This window comes from Mustela nivalis, assembly GCF_964662115.1.
Source record: "Mustela nivalis genome assembly, chromosome: 5".
NCBI classification, from domain to species: domain Eukaryota; kingdom Metazoa; phylum Chordata; class Mammalia; order Carnivora; family Mustelidae; genus Mustela; species Mustela nivalis.
The window spans coordinates 113636506-113658813 of NC_139024.1; the positions used below are offsets into that span (position 1 = coordinate 113636506).

Here is a 22308-nt window from a genome sequence, read left to right on the forward strand (position 1 = left end):
TCATTTAGTGAACAGAGCAAAGTCAGCGGCTCCAAACTCAGCATTCATGGAAACAGCCCATTCATCCAGATCTGATTTCAGGATCTCTGGAAACTTCTTCATTCATTTCTTTTTCATGGCTGATGGGGGTTTCCCATTATGTGGGGCCCAGGGATTCCCAGGGACTCTGGGGACCTCGATTAACTTTGAACACACCACAGTGAGGCTCTGGCCCAGCCTTCTGACCCCAGAGTCCCTAGAAACCAAAGCAAGACAGACTGGCATCCTGGGGAGGAGGTGGAGGCAGAGCCAAGGGTCTCCAGTCGGCTGGAGGACCGCCTGCACAGAGACGGACATTTCAAGTCTCTGAAGTCCAGGTCTTCTTCCCTGGAGTTGGACTCAATGTTCAGGGAGTACAGCACAGGAATGGGGGGGTGACGCAGATATGACATGTCGTGAAGAGGTCCTCCCTTGGAGCACCTGGGTGGCTCAGTTGTTGGGCGTCTGCCTTCGGCTCGGGTCATGATCTCAGGGTCCTGGGATCGAGCTCCCTGCTCAGGTGGGAAGCCTGCTTCTCCTCTCCACTCCCCCTGCTTGTGTTCCCTCTCTGGCTGCCTCTATGTGTGTAATAAATAAATAAAACATTTTAAAAAAAAATTTTTTTTTAAAAAAGAAGAGGTCCTCTTAGTAGGCTCTTTGCTAGGAGGGTTGTTTTCCTTCTCCAAGAAAAAAGCAATCCTTGGGCTCCTTTGAGGCCTGTGAATAGACAGGATCTCTGCAGTATGGGCCACAGTCTTCAAAGTGATGGGCTTTCTTTTCTTTTTTTTTTTTTAAGTTTTATTTATTTATGTAATCTTTATATCCAACATGGGATTAGAATTCACGACCCCAAGATCAAGAGTCACATGCTCTTCCGACTGAGCAAGCCAGGCACCCCTTAAAATGACAGGCTTTCTGACTAGAGCCATATCCGGGGCCTTGGCCAGATTTCAGGAAGGGTGCTCGATCAAGGCCTGATTTCTGCTAGGACCTCCACAGAGACTGAGTAGGAATGGGGCCCTGGGCCTGGAGCACTGGGCAGCCCCTCTGGACCACATTCACCTCTCAGACACATGAACCTTGGTCTCTGCCTCGGCCTTCTCTGGGGCTCACACCAACCCAGAGCCCCACTGGAGACCCTACATGACTTATTTTTTTAAAAGTAGCTCCCAGTCCTTTTCCCTTTATTTTTCATTACCAAATTGCCACCAGTTTATCTATTAGTCATATCTTTTTCTTTTTAAAAAATTTATTTATTTGAGGGTCACCTGGGTGGCTCAGTCATTAAACAGCTGCCTTCAGCTCAGGTTATGATCCCAGGATCCTGGGATCGAGCCCCACATCAGGCTCCCTGCTAGCTGGGAAGCCTGCTTCTCCCTCTCCCACTCCCCCTGCTTGTGTTTCCCTCTCTTGCTGTGTCTCTTTCTGTCAAATAAATAAAATCTTTTTTAAAAAATTATTTATTTGAGAGAGAGAGAGAAAGAGAGCACATGAGCAGGGGGAGGGACAGAGGAGAGAATTCCAAGCAGATGCCTTGCTAAGTGTGGAGCCTGCCCCAGCGCCTGATCTCATGACCCTGGGAACACGACCTGAGTCAAAACCAAGAGTCTGAGGGGGCGCCTGGGTGGCTCCGTGGGTTAAGCCTCTGCCTTCGGCTCAGGTCATGGTCCCAGGGTCCGGGATAGAGCCCCACATCGGGGGGGTCTCTGCTCAGCAGGGAGCCTGCTTCCTCTTCTCTCTCTGCCTGCCTCTCTGCCTCCTTGTGATCTCTGTCTGTCAAACAAATAAATAAAATCTTTAAAGACAAACAAACAAACAAACAAAAACAAGAGTCTAACACTTCATAACTGACTGAACCACCCAGGCGCCCTTTATCTGTTTCTAAATAACATGCCTAAATTGCATTTTAATTCAGCCCATTCATACCTGTGATGGTTATACTCTTAGGGTGGTTTTGTGACTCTCACCTCCTGGGATTTGTGTCTAGGTAATAAAGATACAAATACATAACTCAAGTTAGTAACCTAACTCAAAAGAGAAGTCTTGCCTTGGCCATTGGCTTCTGGCAGGTAATAAATCACTAAGCCCTTGGAACATGCCAGAAACTCTTAACAAAGTGATTTGTTGTGGGGCTTTGGGTCTTGACCTCCAGAGTGGTTGGACTTTGAGGTTAGACATGTAGGCAGTCAAACACTTGAGCTCCAATAAAAATCTGGACACTGGGGCTCAGATGATCTTCCCTAGCTGGCAGTATTTCATGTGTATTGTCATATGCTGAATCCAAGAGAATAATGCATCTGTGACTCTATAGGGAAGGGAGAACAGAAGCTCGGTCTTCTTTCTTTTTTTTTTTTTTAAGGATTTTATTTATCGGGGCGCCTGGGTGGCTCAGTCGGTTAAGCCGCTGCCTTCAGCTCCGGTCATGATCTCAGAGTCCTGGGATCGAGCCCCGCATCAGGCTCTCTGCTCAGCGGGGAGCCTGCTTCCTCCCCTCTCTCTGCCTGCCTCTCTGCCTGCTTGTAATCTCTGTCTGTCACATAAATAAATAACATCTTTAAAAAAAAAAAAAGGATTTTATTTATCTATTTGACAGAGAGATAATGAGTAGGCAGAGAGGCAGGCAGGAGGGCAGGGAAGCAGTCTCCCCACCTAGCAGAGAGCCCGATGTGGGGCCCGGTCCCAGGACTCTGGGATCATGACCTGAGCGGAAGGCAGAGACTTTAACCCACTGAGTCACCCAGGTGGCCCCAGAAGCTCTGTTTTTTATCCTCCAGGGCTCTGCTGTATGTGCTCTTCCCTTGGCTAATTTTAGCCTGTATCTTCACCCTGTAATAAATTGTAACCAGTAACCAGGACTATAACTGTTTCAGTGAGTTCTGAGTCCTTCCAGCCAATTATCAAACTGAGTGCTTGGGGGGGAGGGGTCTCCTGAAACTGCAGTTGGTGTCAGAAGTGAGGCAGTTCCTGTGGGGGCTGTTTCCCCTTCAACTGTGTAGTTGGCTGAACTGGCACAACACTCCTGAGTGAGTGCCCTCCCCCAGAATATGTACGGGAACCTTGACTTGTTTCCAACCAATCAAATATAGTAAAGGGGATGGAAGGTACACATGTGCATGCAATTATGTTATATAAGATCGTAGCACAGCCTCTTTCTTTTTTCTTTTTTTTCCTCACTTTTTAAATTTATTTTTTAATTTTTAATTTTTAATTTTTTTTATAAACATATATTTTTATCCCCTGGGGTACAGGCCTGTGAATTGCCAGGTTTACACACTTCACAGCACTCACCATAGCACATACCCTCCCCAATGTCCATAACCTCTTCTCCCAACCCCCCTTCCCCCAGCAACCCTCAGTTTGTTTTGTGAGATTAAGAGTCACTTATGGTTTGTCTCCTTCCCAATCCCATCTTGTTTCATTTCATATCAGGGAGATCATATGATAGTTGTCTTTCTCCGATTGACTTATTTCGCTAAGCATGATACCCTCTAGTTCCATCCACGTTGTCGCAAATGGCAAGATTTCATTTCTTTTGATAGCTGCATAGTATTCCATTGCGTAGCACAGCCTCTGTGCTAGAGTCTCTCCCTCCCTTGAGCTCTGAAGTGACCTGCCATGTTGTGTGGGCTGCCAGTGCTGGGGGGATGGCATGGCAAGGAACCCAAGGCAGCTCCTACCAGCTAAGGGTGACCTCTGGCTGCTGTCCATAAGAAACTGAAGTCCTGGGGTGCCTGGGTGGCTCAGTGGGTTAAAGCCTCTGCCTTCGGCTCAGGTCATGATCTCAGGGTCCTGGGATCGAGCCCCACATCAGGCTCTCTGCTCAGCAGGGAGACTGCTTCCTCCTCCTCTCTCTCTCTCTCTTTGTGTGCCTCTCTGCCTACTTGTGATCTCTGTCTGTCAAATAAATAAATAAAATCTTAAAAAAAAAAAAAGAAAGAAAGAAAGAAAGAAACTGAAGTCCTCAGCCTTTAAAACGTGTGGACCTAAACACCACCAACAAAGCACCTTTCTCGGTCAAGCCTCGGATGAAACTGCAGCCCCAGCTGACACTTTGATGGTAGCCTTGTGAGACCCTGCACAGAGCCATGCCCAGGGTCTTGACCCACACACACAGAAAATAAATGTGTGCTGTTTGAAGTCACTAGGTTTGTGGTAACTTGTTAGGAAACAATAGGAAACTATAGAGTTCAACCCCTCAATCCCACTGTCACCATACAAGTCCTCAGTCTGTTCCCTTATCCTCCCCAAATAATTCATCATAATTTTGATAAGACCGAGTCAATGGTTATATTACTTCAACTTCATATATAAATACAGCTGAGCAATATTCTCAAATCAGAACTTTTCTTGCACAAATTTGTTTTTCCCCTGGAATTAAAAGAAGTTTGGAATTTTTTTGGTCTTTTTTTTTTTTTTGTTTACTTTTCTACTATTTAGCATCCACTGTCCCCCAAACTCTCCTCCAAATATCTAACTTTTCTCTTAGTATGTTCAAGTAGGTTGTTAGACATGTATAAAGTGCACAAACTGTAGAGGAGAAGACTGATAAATTCAACTACATTAAAATTTTTAAAACTTGTTTACTAAAAGACACCAAAAATGGTAAAAACACACCACACAAGTTATTCATTATGTGGACAAGCAACAAAGCATAAATATCCAAAGTATATGAAGAACTTCTACAAAACCATGAGAAAACAATACAACAGTCCATAAGAAAATGTACAAAATACTCAAGTAGGAAAAGGTTAATGAACAGTGTCTACATTGAATGCTGCCTGAGCCGAGGAGAAAGGGTGATTCCATCCGTTCCTTTCAGTGTTATACCATATGCATTTATTACCTTTCCAGAAATACATATAAAAGTGTTGCAAAAGGGGTGCCTGGGTGGCTCAGTTGGTTAAGCGTCTGCCCCCAGGGTCCTGAGATCCATACCACAACATGTTCCCCACTCAGAGAGGAGCCTTCTTCTCCCTCCCCATCTACCTGATGCTACCCCTACTTGTATTCCCTCTGTGTGTGTGTGAAATAAATAAATAAAATCTCTTTTTAAAGTGTTACTAAACATAGGGACGCCTGGGTGGCTCAGTTGGTTAAGCAGCTGCCTTCGGCTCAGGTCATGATCCCAGCGTCCTGGGATCGAGTCCCACATCGGGCTCCTTGCTCCGCAGGGAGCCTGCTTCTCCCTCTGACTCTGCCTTCCACTCTGTCTGCCTGTGCTCGATCTCGCTCGCTTTCTCTCTGACAAATAAATAAATAAAATCTTAAAAAAAAAAAATAAAAAAAAATAAAGTGTTACTAAACATAAAAATAATAAAGGAAAATAAATTATATGTTTCATATTTGGCCATGTGTGTTGGTCTATATTTTGCTATGACTTTATGGATTTCCTGAGACACGTAGAGACAATATAGAACTTATCTTTTCACTTCCTTCTTGCCTATTCTGGCATAGGACAGGACACTGCTCCAAATATATTTGAACATTGAACAAAGCCTACCAGTTTTGTGGAGGCAATAATCATTTCTCATATTGTCTCTTGCAAACTTCCTCACGCATTTGTGCTAGGTAAGAAGTAGTGTTCAGTGAGTGTTTGATGAATTTAACTCAGGTGATATGTATTTCTAATTTTATTTGTAAGTAATCTCTATACCCAACATGGGGCTCAAACTTAGAGCCCTGAGATCAAGAGTCACATATTCCACCGACTGAGCCATCCAGGCACCCCATGTTCTTCTTTTCATTCCAAACTGGTGAAGCTTTTAGATCTTAAAGACTCCTTTTGCTTCTTATTCTTTGACTAATCTCTTTCGTAAGACGATCAATCCTTTTATACTGATTCAGGTTTCTTTAGACAGTTGAGAGCTAAATCATTATTTACATTCCTTTTAGTAGATCACTGATGTGACAAATTTCAAACATTCCAATTATTATAAAGTCACTCTAATTCTTGATTCTTTTTGAAAATATAATTTCAAAATTCATAAAAAACTGGAAATCCATTTTTTCTTTCATATTCAATTTGCTGTGATAGAAATTCTTTATTTATTTTGTCAATTTGGTCCCGAGAGAAAAGATTGAATCCAGGAATAAAATAATGCTTCAGTTGTTCCGTCTTGAGGCACTCAAGAAAGTATGTCACACACTTATCAAAGCAGAGCTCTAGGTCTCTGGTGTCCCACTGACTGTCTTGTGGGTCCCGGGTACAGACATGAAAGAAGGCAGTTTTCACATGGTAGGAGCAGAATTTTTCCAGTTCCTTTCGGTGTCTAAACTTCACTTTCAATTGTTCTAAGAGATACTTCATTAGTTTTAAGCAATCTTTCCTATTGAATAAAAAAGAAAATCACTTATTTTTATTTATTTACAACCTGCTTCATTCCACAAAAAGCTTTAGGCATCTTACAGGAAAAACATATGAAGATATAATAAACAATACAGATATTATGTATAAAAATACAAAAAACAATAAAGGCATAAATATAATTATAGGGTCATTCTAAACCTTGGTTATGTTTTGAAATATATGCTGTGAAGTTTCAAAAACATTTTATTCTTCCCTCTTCCTTATTTTTAGCTTAAATATTCTATCAGGATGAATTTATATATGAAACTGGCAGATATTTATATTATTCATTCAGTTATTTAGTACCTAGAAAAATCTTGTTTTAACTTTTACAAAATGATTTTGTCTTACTAGGCTGCAAATATTTAATTATTCATCCAGTTATTTCATAGTTGATAAGATGCAATATTACAAAACTATTTAGTCTTATCAGAAATACAGTTTTCTTAATGCCTGATTTAAAGCCCACAGACAAAGCCTTAAAGAATCTGGTTGGCTCAGTCAGTTAAACGTCTGCTTTGGGCTTAGGTCATGATCCCAGGGTTCTGGCATCAAGACCCACAGGCTTTCCTGCTCAGCAGAAAGCCTGCTTCTATTTCTCCTTTTGCCTGCCACTCCTCCTGCTTGTGCTCTCTGTCAAATAAATAAATACAATCTTTAAAAAAAAAAAAAAAAGAACATCAGGGCACCGGGTGGCTTAGTTGCTTGAGCGAATGCCTTCAGCTCAGATCATGATCTCAGAATCTCAGGACTGAGTCACACATCGGGCTCCCTGCTCAGCAACGAGTGTGCTTCTCCCTCTGACCTTCCCCCTCTAATGCTCACTCTCTCTCATTCTCCCCCTCTCAAATAGATAAATAAAATCTTAAAAAAAAAAAAAAAAAAGAACCTCCCATGCCCGCCCATTGGGCATTCTTGTTCTGACCTTTTAACTTCTGTGAACCTTCTACTGGACAACTTTAGAAACTCAAATGATTTCTTTTCAATCTCAGTTCTTTATGGTGTGTGTACTAACAAGGAAAACAATTACCCACTCTTAGTGTTGTTTCACGTTTAGCTAGTCAGTCCCTGGCCTTCAACACAAACCATCCAGAAGAAGGCATCAGTATCAGTATCCAATAAGAATGATCTTTTGGCCTCTTCCAACTCTGACATTAATACTCATTACCTTGAAGCCACCAGAATACTAGGACACATCCAATTGTTGTGGCTATCTGTGGTGAGTGATCATATCCTCTCACTTGGTCAGACTTTATACAACTATCTGATCTAGCTTCAGGAATATGCTCTCTGGCCTTGCCTTCTAACAACACTATTTCCTTGGGCCCTTGGATTTGGCTTCCCTGGTTTCATGCTCATCTCCTAGATAATACTCCAGGATCAATCCAGCCACACACTGCCCCTAGGACTCAACTCAGCAACGATCATCTTTAGGTTAGAGCTATGAAATCAGTAAAGAATTAGATGTTCAGGGGTGCCTGGGTGGCTTAGTCGGTTAAGTGTCTGCCTTCAGCTCAGGTCCTGAGATCGAGCCCTGGGTCAGGTACCCAGCTCAGTGAGAAATCTGCTTCTCCCTCTCCTTCTGCTCCTCCCCCTTCTCGTGCTCTCCCTCTCAAATAAATAAATAAAATCTTTACTGTTTTATTTTTTAAAGATTTTATTTATGTATTTGACAGAAAGAGACACAGCGAGAGGAGGGAACACAAGCAGGTGGAGTGGAAGAGGGAGAAGGAGGCTTCCCTCTGAGCAGGGAGCCTGATGTAGGGCTCCATCAGCTGAAGGCAGATGCTTAACGACTGAGCCACCCAGGTGCCCCTAAATAAAATCTTAAAAAAAAAAATGAAATTTTCCATAGATAATCTATAACAAAACAAGGAAGTTACCTGCAACATTTTATTCCATCAGTTTCACAGCATGTTTTAGAATGTCCATGACTTTTCAAGAGGTCCTTCTCAATGTGAGAGAAGGAGAGCCGCCATGTTTCTTCTTAATTTCCAAAAGAAAAATAGAAAAGCACTTTACCAAAACATTCATATATAAATATAACACAATGCTAAAGTGATTTCCTTCATTAAAATATCACTCTGGAAGATTTCTAGGAGGAGACAGACCAAAAGAAGCGAATAGAAAAATAATGTAATTACATATTAAAACAAGTGATTTGAGGGCGCCTGGGTAGCTGTTCTGTATGGTTAGATATTTTTGTGATTTGTCCCGCATAACTGACCACCTGGACATACATATACACGGGCAGGCTAAAGAATGTTGTTTGTTAGACTCATGCTGTGTGAATAACCTTGGGAGTCTGATTGTTTAAACTGTATTATCTGGCCTCCAGGTCAGAACTGACCCTTCTGTTCTGGATGCCAGGAGCTACAAATCGTATCTCACATCCCCTCCTGCTCCAGGCTCAGCTGGCCCCCCAGAATGGAATCCAGGAAGGGAGGCAGATACACAGCCCAGGTTCCTTGAAAACATAGAAACATGATAACGGGGGCACCTGGATGGCTCAGTGGGTTAAAGCCTCTGCCTTCGGCTCAGGTCATGATCTCAGGGTCCTGGGATCGAGCCCCGCATCGGGCTCTCCACTCAGCGGGGAGCCTGCTTCCCCCTTTCTCTCTGCCTGCCTCTCTGCCTACTTGGGATCTCTCTCTCTGTGTCAAATAAGTAAATAAAATCTTAAAAAAAAAAAAAAAAGAAAGAAACATGATAACGTAGAAATGCACCGTGCTCCAAACTGCATGTAGGCGAACACATGTTTCATTTCAAACCCTGTGATTTGCCCTATAATAATGGCCCTTATGGGGATGGTCAGTTGGAAGTCTCACCCGAGGGGAGGACCCTCCACCCAGGCCTCTCTATGGGGACCCCAGCCTGGCTGTTTCCACTGGGTTCCCTGGCTGATAAGGCTGGATGTTCCAAGTACTCGATTTGATGTAACTTTGCCTTATTTTCACTTATTGCCTACTATAAGCTTCATCTCTGTGTAGATTCCTTTCCTCTCCTGTTTCTGTTGTTTTCTGTAATAGGTTTCTATTAGCTTTTTATAATAATAATAATAATAAAGTTTTCTTTCCTTTTTGGAACCAAAACACAGCAGTTGTGAATATTTTGTGCAGAACAGTGGCTCGGTCCTTAATGTGTCTGGCTCATGATTTCGGCTCAGGTCATGATCTCCTGGGTTGTGGGATTGAGGCTCATATGGGCTCTGCACTCAGTGAGGGAGTCTGCTTGAGACTCTCCTTCTGCCGCTCCCCCCCACTAAAATAAATAAATTAATATTTTAAAGAATAAAACAAAACAAGTGATTTGAAGCAGACAAAGAGCTGAGATAGGAAAAAATGGTGGGGAGCAGCACGGAGCTTAATATAATTAGCCATAACAAGATATAGTACTTTTATACATCGTTAAGTTCAGTTTTTTTAATATTCTATTTCAATAATAATTTAAATCAATGGATTCACATTTTTTGTTCATTTTTTATACCATACTTGCAAGTTTTTATATTCATGTAAAATGAACAAGGGAATGTTGCCTTTTTACTATTCCTTGGGAGACTTCATATAAGAATAGAATGATTTCCAACCCTTCTCCCCAGGTTTTACCATGGCTAACTTTTTTACATTCTGACTATTCTATTATTTCTTGGTTTTATACCAGAAATATATGATTGGTTTATAACTTCCAAATCAATCAATTTACTCTGTCTCATTAACAGAACAGAGGAAAAACATATGATCGGGGTGCCTGGGTGGTTCAATTGTTAAGCATCTTCCTTCAGCTCAGGTCATGATCCCAGGGTCCTGGGATCGAGGCCCACATCGGGCTCCTTGCTCAGGGGAATCTGCGTCTCCCTCTCCCATTCCCCCTGCTGTGTTCTCTCTCTCTCTCTGTCAAATAAATAAATAAAATCTTTAAAAAAAAAATGATCACTTCACCTGAAGTAGGAAATGCAGCTAATAAAACAACATTCATTCATAATTTAAATAAAAAACATCTCTTAGTATTTTAAATCTGGATGGAAACTTGACCTGATAAAAGGTAGATTCAATTGAAAGAGTTCCCAAAGGCAAAAGCTAAAACAATTTAGGAGTGCCTGGGTGGCTCAGGCAGTTAAGCATCTGCCTTTGGCTCTGGTCATGATCCCAGGGTCCTGAGATCAAGCCCCACATCCGGCTCCCTGCTGGGCAGGAAGCCTGCTTCTCCCTCTCTCACTCCCCTGCTTATGTTCCCTCTCTCACCGTCTTTCTCTCTCTCTCTGTCAAATAAATAAATAAAATCTTTTTTTATAATAAACTAAAAGTTTATTTTTAAAAACTACATTATCATTTCTCACGTTGTGGATTATCGGCAAGAATTCCAAACTTTAATGAGTGTTGTCGCTAAGGCTGAGGGTGAAATCGGTACTCTTGGTACATTGCTGTGGGATTGCAAATTGTGTGATCCTTGTGGAGGTGATTCTGGCAATGTCTAGTAAAATTATGTATAGATCTACTTGACTGGTTGTGAAGACAGACTGAGAAGAGGAATGGGTACTACCTCCACACAGAGCCAGGGCTCGGTATTCAAGGTAGCTTACTAAGTGATATAAATGATAAAAAGAAGGTGTACTTTTTATCTTAAAGGGCGAGTAGCATATGAATATATGCAAATATGTGTTTACTTATATGAAAGGTAAACCAAAAACAAGAGAATTTCCAATTAGGGAAGGAGGAAGAATGAAGAGCGAACAGCTTGAATGTTGGAACCATGTGAATGCCTTATAAATTTATGATATAAAAATAAATCAAAATTGAAAATCCAACATCTAGGGACACCTGGGTGGCTCATTCGGTTACAACAACAGCTTTCAGCTCAGGAGAAATTTTTTCAAGCAGATTTAAGCTTGATAGTTTGACGGTCTTTTTATCTTCAGAACAAAAGAACTACAAATAAATCTTCAACTTTTTAAATTATACTCTTGATAATGGATGCTGGTATTACTTCTAAATAAGATAGGCAGAAAGATTTTTTTTAATTTTTCACTAAAAACCAAATTAAATTTATAGTAAAATGTTTGGAAAGAGAAAAACTAAAATAGGTGTTAATGCATGCCTGCAATGTAGTGTCAGTATTTTCACTGCGAATATGCCCCCTCTGTTCAGTCATTTGGATACAGAGATTTGAGGGGAGGGGGAATACCTGAATACAGATAACCTAGAATGATAGGAGGAGAACAGCCAAGGGTAATGAGAGTAACAAGAGAGCAAGGTCACCTGAGTACCCATCACCAGCCTCCACTTTGATCTTAACCCAAGGACAGGAAGAACTACCCAGTCACACGGGCCTTTGAAAGACCACAGTGCCTCTGAGGGCTCTCTCATCCCTAATCTGATTTGTCTCCCAGTCTTGCCCAGGGCAGTCAGTAGTAGGCCAGCAAGAGAGTGGTATGGGTCCTGTCAAGATTTCTGCATCTCATACAGAGAGAGTTTCTTGGGATAGCCATTCTAGAAATTACTCAGGGGTGGCAACCCCTCTTTGCAGAAAGCTGTGTTCCTTTTCCAAAATTATGAATAATGATATCTGTAATTCCCTCTTAACCACTTTTCTTGCAGAAAATGACTCCTATATATGTATAATGTAAAAAGTTATGATGTGTCTACAAAACATAAGCCATCAAACTAAGCATGATTAATTAATTCCAGGATTTGTTCAGCAATACTAATTTGTAACTTGATTCCTACATTTTGTGGTCTCGTCCAGTATCCCTGGAATCCAGCTGTAGTGGTACCAAAAGTCCTTAATTTATGAGAAAAATAAAATAATCACCTAAAATGATTTTAGCTGTTTTATCTGCAGACTAACTCAGAACTTGAATGTTACCCAAGAGCACCACCTGAAAAACCTGTCCTTACCCGCCAGGCGGAGTACACAGTACACAGCAGTACACAGGTCCAACTGCACCCGAGGCTGCAAGGGTCAGGTAGCTGCATGGAGCACAGCAGAAGGGCAAGAAGGAATGGGAATGGCAAGAAGGCTGAGAATAAGAATCTAGGCTCTGATGAGAACATTAATTTTAACTGCCTTGGATTAAACTAGGGATTTTACATACGCTGTCTCATTTTTACCTTCCCAGAAGCTATTTTTTTCTAATTTATTCATTTGAGGGGTGCCTGGGTGGCTCAGTGGGTTAAGCCTCTGCCTTCAGCTCAGGTCATGATCTCAAGGTCCTGGGATCAGGCCCCACATCAGGCTCTCTGCTCAGCAGGGAGCCTGCTTCCCCCTCTCTCTCTGCCTGCCTCTCTGCCTACTTGTGATCTCTGTCTCTTTCTCTCTCTCTCTCTCTGCCAAAAAAATAAATAAAATAAAATATTTTTAAAAAATTTATTCATTTGAGAGAGAGAAAAAACTTGAGTGCAGTGATGGGGCGGGGGACAGAGGGAGAGAGAGAATCTCAAGCGGACTCCCCACTGAACTTGACACAGTAGCCCAATCCCAGGATCCCGAGATCATGATGTGAGCTGAAGCCAAGAGTCAGCCACTTAACCGACTGAGCCACCCAGGTGTGCCCCCACCCCCAGAAACTTTCAAGTAGCTTTGATTAAACCAGTATAGAGATGAGCAAACAGATTTAGAGAGACTTGGTTAACTAGCCCCAGATCACACATCTAGTAGGAGAAGAAGCCTCAGGATTCAGACCCAGGGCAGTCTGACTCCAAGGCTAGTACTGCCCTTCTCTACTGAAAATAAACAAGCAAAAATAACACTCCAATGTGAGTTAGAAGACATTTTAAATCTGAGTATTTGATATTACTACTACAACTCTGCCTTTTTCTTTTTTTTCTTTTTCTTTTTTTTTACACTTTTCCAACGAGTAATTATTATTAGTTAGGCCATGATTCAGAATCCCAGGGTGGGGATCACCCTGCATCCAGGTCCGCCTTCACCAGCCTGGGAGAAGGACGGAGGACAGAGGAGAGGTGGGCGGAGCCAGTTCAGATCTTCCCAGGAAATGTGCCTTCTGCCTGGCGGTCGTCCCAGGTCGACACCCAGGTAGTTCTGCCAGCAGTTCCTGGTCTGGTTCTGGTTAGGGAAGCGGCTGTCAAAAGGGGCAGTCTGGAAGTTCTTAATTTTGGTCTTGATGTCTTCTGCCATGGTGCTGACTCTAAACACACCACAGCAGCATCTCGCAGCTCAATGTGACCCTCAGCCAACTCTGCCTTTTTCAATTACATTCCTCACCAAACTCCCATTTTACAGTCTGTTTAGCCTGATGGCTCTTGATATGTTGACAGCACTAATTACTGTCCTAGGAAATAACATTAATAACCCTTGGGTGCCTGGCTAGCTCCACGGTTAGAGCATGTGACTCTGGATCTTGGGATAGTGAGTTCAAGCCCCAGATGGGGCATAGAGCTTACTTTATTTATTTTTTTTAAAGATTTTACTTATGGGGGCGCCTGGGTGGCTCAGTGGGTTAAGCCGCTGCCTTCGGCTCAGGTCATGATCTCAGGGTCCTGGGATCGAGTCCCGCATAGGGCTCTCTGCTCAGCAGGGAGCCTGCTTCCTTCTCTCTCTCTCTGTCTGCCTCTCAGTGTACTTGTAATTTCTCTCTGTCAAATAAATAAATAAAATCTTAAAAAAAAAAAAGATTTTACTTATGTATTTGAGAAAGAGAATATGATCGGGGGGAAAGGGAGGAGCAAAGAGACAATCAGACTTCCCACTGAGTGGGGAGATCTATGTAGGGCTTGATCCCAGGACCCTGGGATCATGACCAGAGCTGAAGGCAGACACTCAACTGATTGAGCCTCCCAGGTATCCCATAGAGCTTACTTTAAAAAAAAAAGAAAAAGAAAAAGAAAGAAAAAAGGACGGACCCCTCTTTTTGTCTGTAAGTTAACCTTCGCATTCAAGTTACCTTGAAAACCATTTCCTTCCTTCGCATGCTTGGGTACCAGGTAAAACGGCTGTCGCCTTAAATTGGTTTTAACTTTTGTTCCAAGCCACTGACTGATGGGCATTCCTTCCTGGGTGCTAGCAGGCCAGCTGCTTTTTGACTCCAAAGCCAGGATTATATCCACAGATATTTCTTTGGGTTTTCTAATAAGAAGTGTTACAGCAGGGCTCCCCCTCTTCTTCTTCTCCATAATGACATCGATACCTGTTTAAAAGTATAAAAGGGGAAGACAGCAATTATCAATACGATATTCTGCAAAAATAATATATCCGTCATTGGAGATCTGTAAAGTGCTGAGTGTAAGGTGAAAATGAGTTCTAAAGTAGAAACTGACCCCACAAAGCAAAGTGTTTTTCCCTGGGGAAACTGGGTGGCTCAGTGGGTTAAAGCTTCTGCCTTTGGCTCAGGTCATGATCCCAGGGTCGTGGGATCAAACCCCACATCGGGCTCTTTGCTCAGCAGGGAGCCTGCTTCCCTTCCTCTCTCTCTGCCTGTCTCTCAGCCTACTTGTGATCTCTGTCAAATAAATAAATAAAATCTTTTAAAAAAAAGTGTTTTTCCCCCATTTAAGCAATATTTATCGATACATACCATAGAGAAGCATTGTCAAAATTCTGTCTGGTGTAAATGATGAGAAGCCCCTGAAGATGTTGGGCTTTTGGAGTACTATGATAAAATTTTCATAGGGGGGCAGTATGGAAGGAAGCCTGGAGAAAAAAGCAGATGAGTGGCAGGGAGGAGACGGGCCATCGCAAAGACCACAGCAACTATCCAACACACAGCGTGTGTGTCTGTGACACCACAGAGGCGGGGGCACGAAGACAAGGGAGCGATGCATGTTCACTACAGCGTCATTCACAACAGCTAAGACATGGAACAACCTAAGTGCCAATGGATGGAAGGACTGATACAGGAATTGTGGTACGTACACACAATGGACCAGCATTTGGCCTTAATGAAGAAGATCCTGCCATTGGTGACGACAGGGTGATCTGGAGGCCATTACACTAAGTGAAACAAGCTAGATGCAGAAAGGCAGATACTGCATGACCTCACTTTTATGTGGAATCTAAAAAAGCAGAATACATAGAAGCAGAGGGTAGGATGGTAGTTACTGGGGATGGGGAGGTGGGGAAAATGGGGAGATATTAGTTACAGTTATGCAGGATGAGTAAGCATGATGACTGTCATTGATACTACTACACTAAATACTGGAAATGAGCTCAGAGAGTAGATTTTTAGGTCCTCTCACTTTAAATACAGCTGACCCCTGAACAGCATGGGTTTGAAATACATTGGTTGGCTTAAATGAGTGTTTTTCTGGTAAATACAGTACAATCTTGTAAATGTATTTTCTCTTCCCTATGATTTTCTCTTTTTGAGTTTTTAAATTCCAGTTAGTTAACATACAATGTGATATTAGTTTCGGGTATACAACATAGTGACTCAACACTTCCATACATCACCCAGTGCTCATCATGACAAGTCCAGTCCTTAATCCCATCACCTATTTATTTATTTATTTATTTATTTATTTATTTATTTATTTGACAGAGATCACAAGTAGGCAGAGAGAGAGGAGGGGAAGCAGTCTCCCTGTTGAGCAGAGAGCCCGATGCAGGGCTCAATCCCAGGACCCTGGGATCATGACCTGAGCCGAAGGCAGAGGCCTTAACGCACTGAGCCACCCAGGCGTCCCATCCCATCACCTATTTAATCCATCCCCTCTCCCGTCTCTCCTGGTAACCATCAGTTTGTTCTCTGTAGCTAAGAGTCTGTTTCTTTGTGTTCCTTTGCTTCTTGTTTTGTTCCTTAAATCCCACGTATGAGTATGATCAGATGATATCTGTCTTTCTCTGACCGACATATTTCACTTAGCATTATACTCTCCAGCTCAATCCATATGATTGCAAATGGCAAGATGTCATTCTTTTTTCATGGCTAAATAATATTTCATTGTAGATATACATATACCACATCTTTATCCATTCATCAATCAATAAACACTTGGGCAACTTCCATATCTTGGCTATCGTAAATAATACTTCTATAAATATACGAGTGCATGTATCCCTTTGAATTAGTGTTCTTGTATTCTTTGGGTAAATACCCAGTACTGTGATTGCTGGATTATAGGGTATTATATTTTTAACTTTTAGATGAACCTCCATACTGTTTTCCAGAGTGGCTGCCCCAGTTTGCATTCCCATCAATAAAGCACTAAAGTTCCTTTATCTACACATACTTGCCAACACTTGTTGTTTCTTGTGTTTTTGATTTTGGCCATTCTGACAGGTGTGAGGTAATATCCTATTGCAGTTTTGATTTGCATTTCTCTGATGTTGTCATGATAAACACCTTTTCATGTATCTCTTGGCTATCTGCATGTCTTCTTTGGAGAAATGTCTGTTCATGTCTTAATTGGATTATTTGTCTTTTTTGGTGTTGAGTTTAATAAGTACTTTGTATATTTTGGATACTAACCTTTATTGGATATATCATTTTCTTAACATTTTTTTCTCTAACTTACTTTATTATAAGAATATAATATATACTACATATAACATACAAAATACATGTTAATCAGCTGTTTATGTTATTAAGAGGGCTTCCAGCCAACAGGAGGCTGTTGGTGGTTAAGTTCTGTTTAGTTATACACAGATTTTTGACTATGCAGGGAGTTTGGTGGCCCTAACTATCATGTTGTTCAAGGATCAACAGTACAGTTTTTGTTTATTGTATTTTAAGATTTTATTTATTTGACAGAGAGAGAGAAATCACAAGTAGGCAGAGAGGCAGGCAGAGAGAGAGGGGGGAGGAAGCAGGCTCCCTGCAGAGCAGAAAGCCAGGTGTGGGGCTTGATCCCAGGACCCTGGGATCATGACGTAAGCCAAAGGCAGAGGCTTTAACCCACTGAGCCACCCAAGCGCCCCCAGTTTTTGTTTTTGTTTTTTTTTAAAAAAGAAGTGGGGAAGCCTGGGTGGCTCAGTTAGTAAAGCCGCTTCCTTCGGCTCAGGTAATGATCCCAGGGTTCTGCGATCGAGTTCTGAATAGGGGTCCTTGCTCAGCAGGGAGCCTACTTCTCTCTCTGCCTCTGCCTGCCACTCTGCCTGCTTGTGCGTGCTCGCTCGCTCTCTCTCTCGCTCTCTCTCTAACAAATAAATAAAATCTTAAAAAAAAAAAAAAAAACCACAAGTAGCAGAAATGAGAGCAATTAAGAAGGTTTAAATCAGGGCATCTGAGTGGCTCAGTCATTAAGTGTCTGCCTTAGGCTCAGGTCCCGATCTCAGGGTCCTGGGATTGAGCCCCACATCTGGCTCTCTGCTCGGCAGGAGGCCTGTTTCTCCCTCTCTCTCTGCTTGTTTCCTCTCTTGCTGTGTGTCTCTCTGTCAAGCAAATAAATAAAATCTTTTAAAAAAATAAATAAAAATAAAGGGGTTTAAATAAACAAAACTGGTAGATGGACTGAATCAGTAAGGTAAGAAAGAAGGTAGAAGTCTAGAATGTAATCCCAGGATTTTGGCCTGGAAAATGATTAACATTGATTTGATTCTTCAATATGGAACAATCAAAAGGAAGAAATATGGGGCTGAGTTGCACTTGGTTTTAGACACACTGAGCTATAGGTGTGTGGAAAACCCCCAAGTAAAGATGGCCATATGACAGGTGGCTGTGGTGGTCAGAAATTCAGGAAAACCTCTAGATGAGAGATACTGGCTTTGCAATTGGGAAGTGTACAAGCAGTAGTTAAAGACTACTCTTAGACAAGACTTCTGGAAGGGACCACAGTGAGAGAGAAGCTAGAGAACCAAGGAGAACACTCTAGAGAAGGCCATCATTTTCTTATTACTAAATCTGCAAAACCCACTTCTTACCCATGATATCCTTCTACCCTCCTATTCCTACTAAGAAGTGTCCATCTACCTTTCAAAGGCCACCCTTGCACAAAGGCTACCCCTCCCATCCTAAGCACCTTGTTTCTTCAATTGTTCCCTCTCTCCTCATCAGGGGCGGCTCCCTCCCTACCGGATCATTTCTATCTATATACAAAGGGTTCCAGTATTTCTCATTCTCAAATATCCCTCTCTCTTGACACCACCCTGCCTCTTCCCCACACTTACCCACATTTCTGTGCCCTTTACAGCAGAGACTTTGTAAGGATATGCTTACACATGCTGTCCATACAGGACCCCACTGGAACTGTTAAGCCAAAGGCACCAATAGACCCCACAAAACTACAGAGCAAATCCTATGGTTTCTGGAAGTCAGTAGCATTCTACACCCTGACCCCTCATTCTGCAAAGTCACATAGTCTCCTTGGGCTCCTTCTCTTCTTCCCAACCTCTAATGGGATCCTCCTCCTCTTACCACTCTACTTAACACTGCAACTCCCCCTCCCCTAGTCTACCCTCAGCACTCCTGGTCCCTCTCACTTTGCTATACTTTTTCATCATAAAACTTACTATTTTCTAGTATATAAGATAATTATGGTTTCCATTCAGTATTAATTGTATGTCTGCCCTTACCTAACCACGAGGTACAGAAGGGTGAGGGTCTTCATCTCTTTGTTCATTACTGTATCCCAAACACCTAGACCGTCTGGCACATTAGAGGATCGGTGGTTACTGATTCATGAATAAACAAATCAATGCTCTCTGCCTACATGGTCTCATCTATGGCCAATGCCATTTATATGTTCACATACAGCCCGAACACATCCTCTGCACTTCAAACCCATATCCAATTACATACATGACATTCTCACTTCAGTGTATCACAGAAATCTCCAACTTAATATATCCAAAGCCAAACTCCTTTAGTTCATACCTCAAGATACGTTCCTCTTCAGTCCTTCCCATCTTAGAAAATGGTACAATCAATCCACACAGGTGCTCAGTCAGAAATCTGGAGGCCTTTAACTTAATCCTTTCTCTCAACCCCTACACTTACTCCAGAAGTAAGCACTACTACAAGCTTGGATGTGTCTGCTTCTCTCCATCCCATCCTCCATGTAAGCCACCACTGTCTTTCACCTGAACTACTTCAATATTTTCCCTTTTTCTTTCCTTTTCCTTACTTGTCTTTTTAGAATATCTTCACCAGAGAAGCCAGAGTAAACTTTTAAAAATACAAAGCCAAGGGTGCCTGGGTGGCTCAGTGGGTTAAAGCTCTGCCTTTGGCTCAGGTCATGATCCCAGGGTCCTGGGATCCAGCCCCACATCGGGCTCTCTGCTCATCGTGCAGCCTGCCCCCCCCCCTCTCTCTGCCTGCCTCTGTGCCTACTTGTGATCTCTGTCTGTCAAATAAATAAATAAAATCTTAAAAAAAATACAAAGCCAATCATTATGCCTTCATTAAAACCTGAATGAACATGAAATCATCTGAATTCATTTCCAGGATCTACAAGTCCTCGCACAATCTAGCCCCTGACCACCTCTTCAACTTCATTTTGTGTCACTCTTCCCCTTGTCCACACAGGCCTCTTATCGTTCCTTGAGCTTGCTATTTTCTGCCTTGGGGTCTTACTCCACCCCAATTGCCACTATTTCCCCTAGTTCATTCCCTTCAGAGCACTCGGTACAATTTGTGTTTACAAGCTTCAAGAGGTGAACCCGGGGATTTTATGCAACCACATATATCCAGAGGCATAAGGCAGCTGTCCAGTGAATAGTCAGTGGAGAACAAACTAGAACTAATCAACATTTAGAAAGAATGCCAAGAAAATGTAGTAAACTAAAATCAAGAGCAAAGAGTTGTTTCCAGGAGGTACTGATCAATAGTCTGCTGCAGAGAGGTCAAGAAAGATCAGGAGAGGATGCTTTTGTAGTTCGTAAGTATGATGATTCGGTGCTCACGCTGCTGTGTGATATATGCCTCCCTCAAACCCTGTTATGATGTGGGAAAAAAAAAAAGTCAGTAGAGGAGTGTACATTGGCAATTAGTAGGTATGATTAAAACTTCAAGAATCAGGGCACCTGGGTGGCTCAGTTGGTTGGGTGGCTGCCTTCGGCTCACGTCATAAACCTGGAGACTCAGGATCGAGTCCCACATCGGATTCCCTGCTCAGTGGAGAGGCTGGTTCTGGGGCGCCTGGGTGGCTCAGTGGGTTAAAGCCTCTGCCTTCGGCTCAGGTCATGGTCCTAGGCTCCTGGGATGGAGCCCCACATCCGGCTCTCTGCTCAGCAGGGAGCCTGCTTCCCTTCCTTCTCTCTCTCTGCCTGCCTCTCTGCCTGCTTGTGATCTCTGTCTGTCAAATAAATAAATAAAATCTTTAAAAAAAAAAAAAAAAGAGAGAGAGAGAGAGTCTGCTTCTCCCTCTGATCTTCCCCCCTTTTCATGCTCTTTCTCCCACTCTGTCTCTTTCAAATAAATAAAATCTTAAAAAAAAAAAAAAAGAACTTCAAGAATCAAAAGTCAAAAATCTTACCTTGAATGTTTTTAATTTCTTCCTTAATGATCTTCCTAAACTTGAACAGCATCTTAGAAGCTGATAATATTTCATCTTCTACAAACTGAATCAGAGGATTTCCTTTAGGATTTCTTTTGAACTTCACGAAGTAATAAGCACCACTGTTGCAATATTCTTCTAGCTGAATTCTGGGGACCTCCAGTTTGAACATTATATCAAATTCATTAGGAGCAGAAATCTAAGAAATAGTAAAAGTAGCACTGAAATGTTGTTTTGTGAATATTTTCCAAGCAACTGCGATTTTTTTCTTGAAATGTCCACTTAACACACTACTTTGAAAAGCAAGATTCCTAAGATTCGAACCCTCTGGAAGGGGGATGAGTGAAACTAGGAGAGTATTATTGTTTTGGTTTTTAGTTTCCATACTTTTTTTAACCAAGAGTATGCATTATTTTTATAATTTAGAACAATTTTAAATTATATCATGCAAGCTTTTAAAATCCGTACCAACTTTTTCTGAATTAAAAACTTAAAGTGAAAAACCTATAAGGTGCTATTGTTTATGTCACATGTGACATGCTGCAGCCACACTCCTGTCACAATGGTCTAAAAAAACGTGTGTAGCCCTGTGCTGCCTAGCTGAGCAAGGGCCATCTTGTTAGAGTTGCTGGCCACCCAAGTAATTGCGAGTGCCAAGTCACGCACTACATTAATGTCTTTGAACCACAGCATTTTAGGAGCTTCAAAGAATCATTTTCATCCTCACAATAATAATCTATGAATCAGCAATTATGTCAAATGATTATTTTTCCTGTAGTAAAAATACCACAAATCTCTCATGAGTCAGGAGCATGCTTCAAGCACAGCTATTGGACTGTACTGCTCAACAGGGTACCTAGGAGCCATGTCTACTGACCATATGAAATGGGGCTAGTCCAGATTGAGATGTACTGTGTTGTATATTCAATCGTGTCCTCCCCAAACTCATATATTGAAGTCCTAACCCCAAAAGTGACTGTACTTCGAGACAGGGTTTTTAGATGGTTAAATGAGATCATGAGGGTACGGTGCTAATCTGATAACACTGGTGGGAGGAGAAGGAGGTGGTAGAAGAGGAAGAGGAGAGGAAGAGAGATTCCCTTTCTCTCTGCCCACATGCACTGAGGAGTAAAGTGAGGATACAGGGAGCAGGTGGCTGTCTATAAGCAATGAAGAGAGTCCTCACCCAAACCTAACCATGCTTGCACTATGATCTTTGACTTCCAGCCTCCACAACTCTCAGAAAATAATCTTATGTTGTTTAAGCCACCTGGTTTATAGTGTTTTTGTAATGGCAGCCTGAGCTGACTATGAGAGTCAAACACTTGCGAGTGACGTCAGTGAGAATGAAGTAAGAGCCTGCGAAAATCCACTCTTCCATAAAAGCAACAAGAACACGGGCCAGATTAGTCAGTTCAACTTTTTCAGATCTGTATATTAACCAGGAGTTTGCAACAATCCAAGGAGGATCTGTTGCAGAAAAATGGCTGAATCTCAATAGGAACTGGGAGCTCTGTGGGCGCTGCCCTATTCTCACCCCCAGAGCACAGAAGGTTC

General features: G+C 42.2%; 2 protein-coding genes across 3 annotated transcripts in view; both read right to left on the bottom strand.

The window, feature by feature from the left end:
• Nucleotides 1–4961, bottom strand: LOC309864144 (sororin-like; the record flags this gene model as incomplete). Its single annotated transcript, XM_082729460.1, has 3 exons — nucleotides 1–96; nucleotides 669–735; nucleotides 4954–4961. The coding sequence occupies 3 exons, from the start codon at nucleotides 4959–4961 to the stop codon at nucleotides 1–3; spliced, it is 171 nt and encodes a 56-aa protein (XP_082585586.1).
• Nucleotides 4579–22308, bottom strand: part of CGAS (cyclic GMP-AMP synthase) — a 25305-nt gene continuing 7575 nt past the window's right edge. The window contains exons 2-6 of one of the 2 annotated variants that reach the window (XM_082729783.1): nucleotides 20731–20815; nucleotides 14265–14507; nucleotides 8248–8350; nucleotides 5318–6344; nucleotides 4579–5078 (exon numbers count right to left, since the gene is read on the bottom strand). In XM_082729783.1, coding sequence (XP_082585909.1) covers nucleotides 5993–6344; nucleotides 8248–8350; nucleotides 14265–14507; nucleotides 20731–20815 — 783 coding nt within the window. In that variant the 3' untranslated portion in view covers nucleotides 4579–5078; nucleotides 5318–5992. Of the gene's footprint in view, nucleotides 5079–5317; nucleotides 6345–8247; nucleotides 8351–14264; nucleotides 14508–20730; nucleotides 20951–22308 lie in introns of both variants that reach the window. The other variant, XM_082729782.1, reaches the window with a different exon arrangement.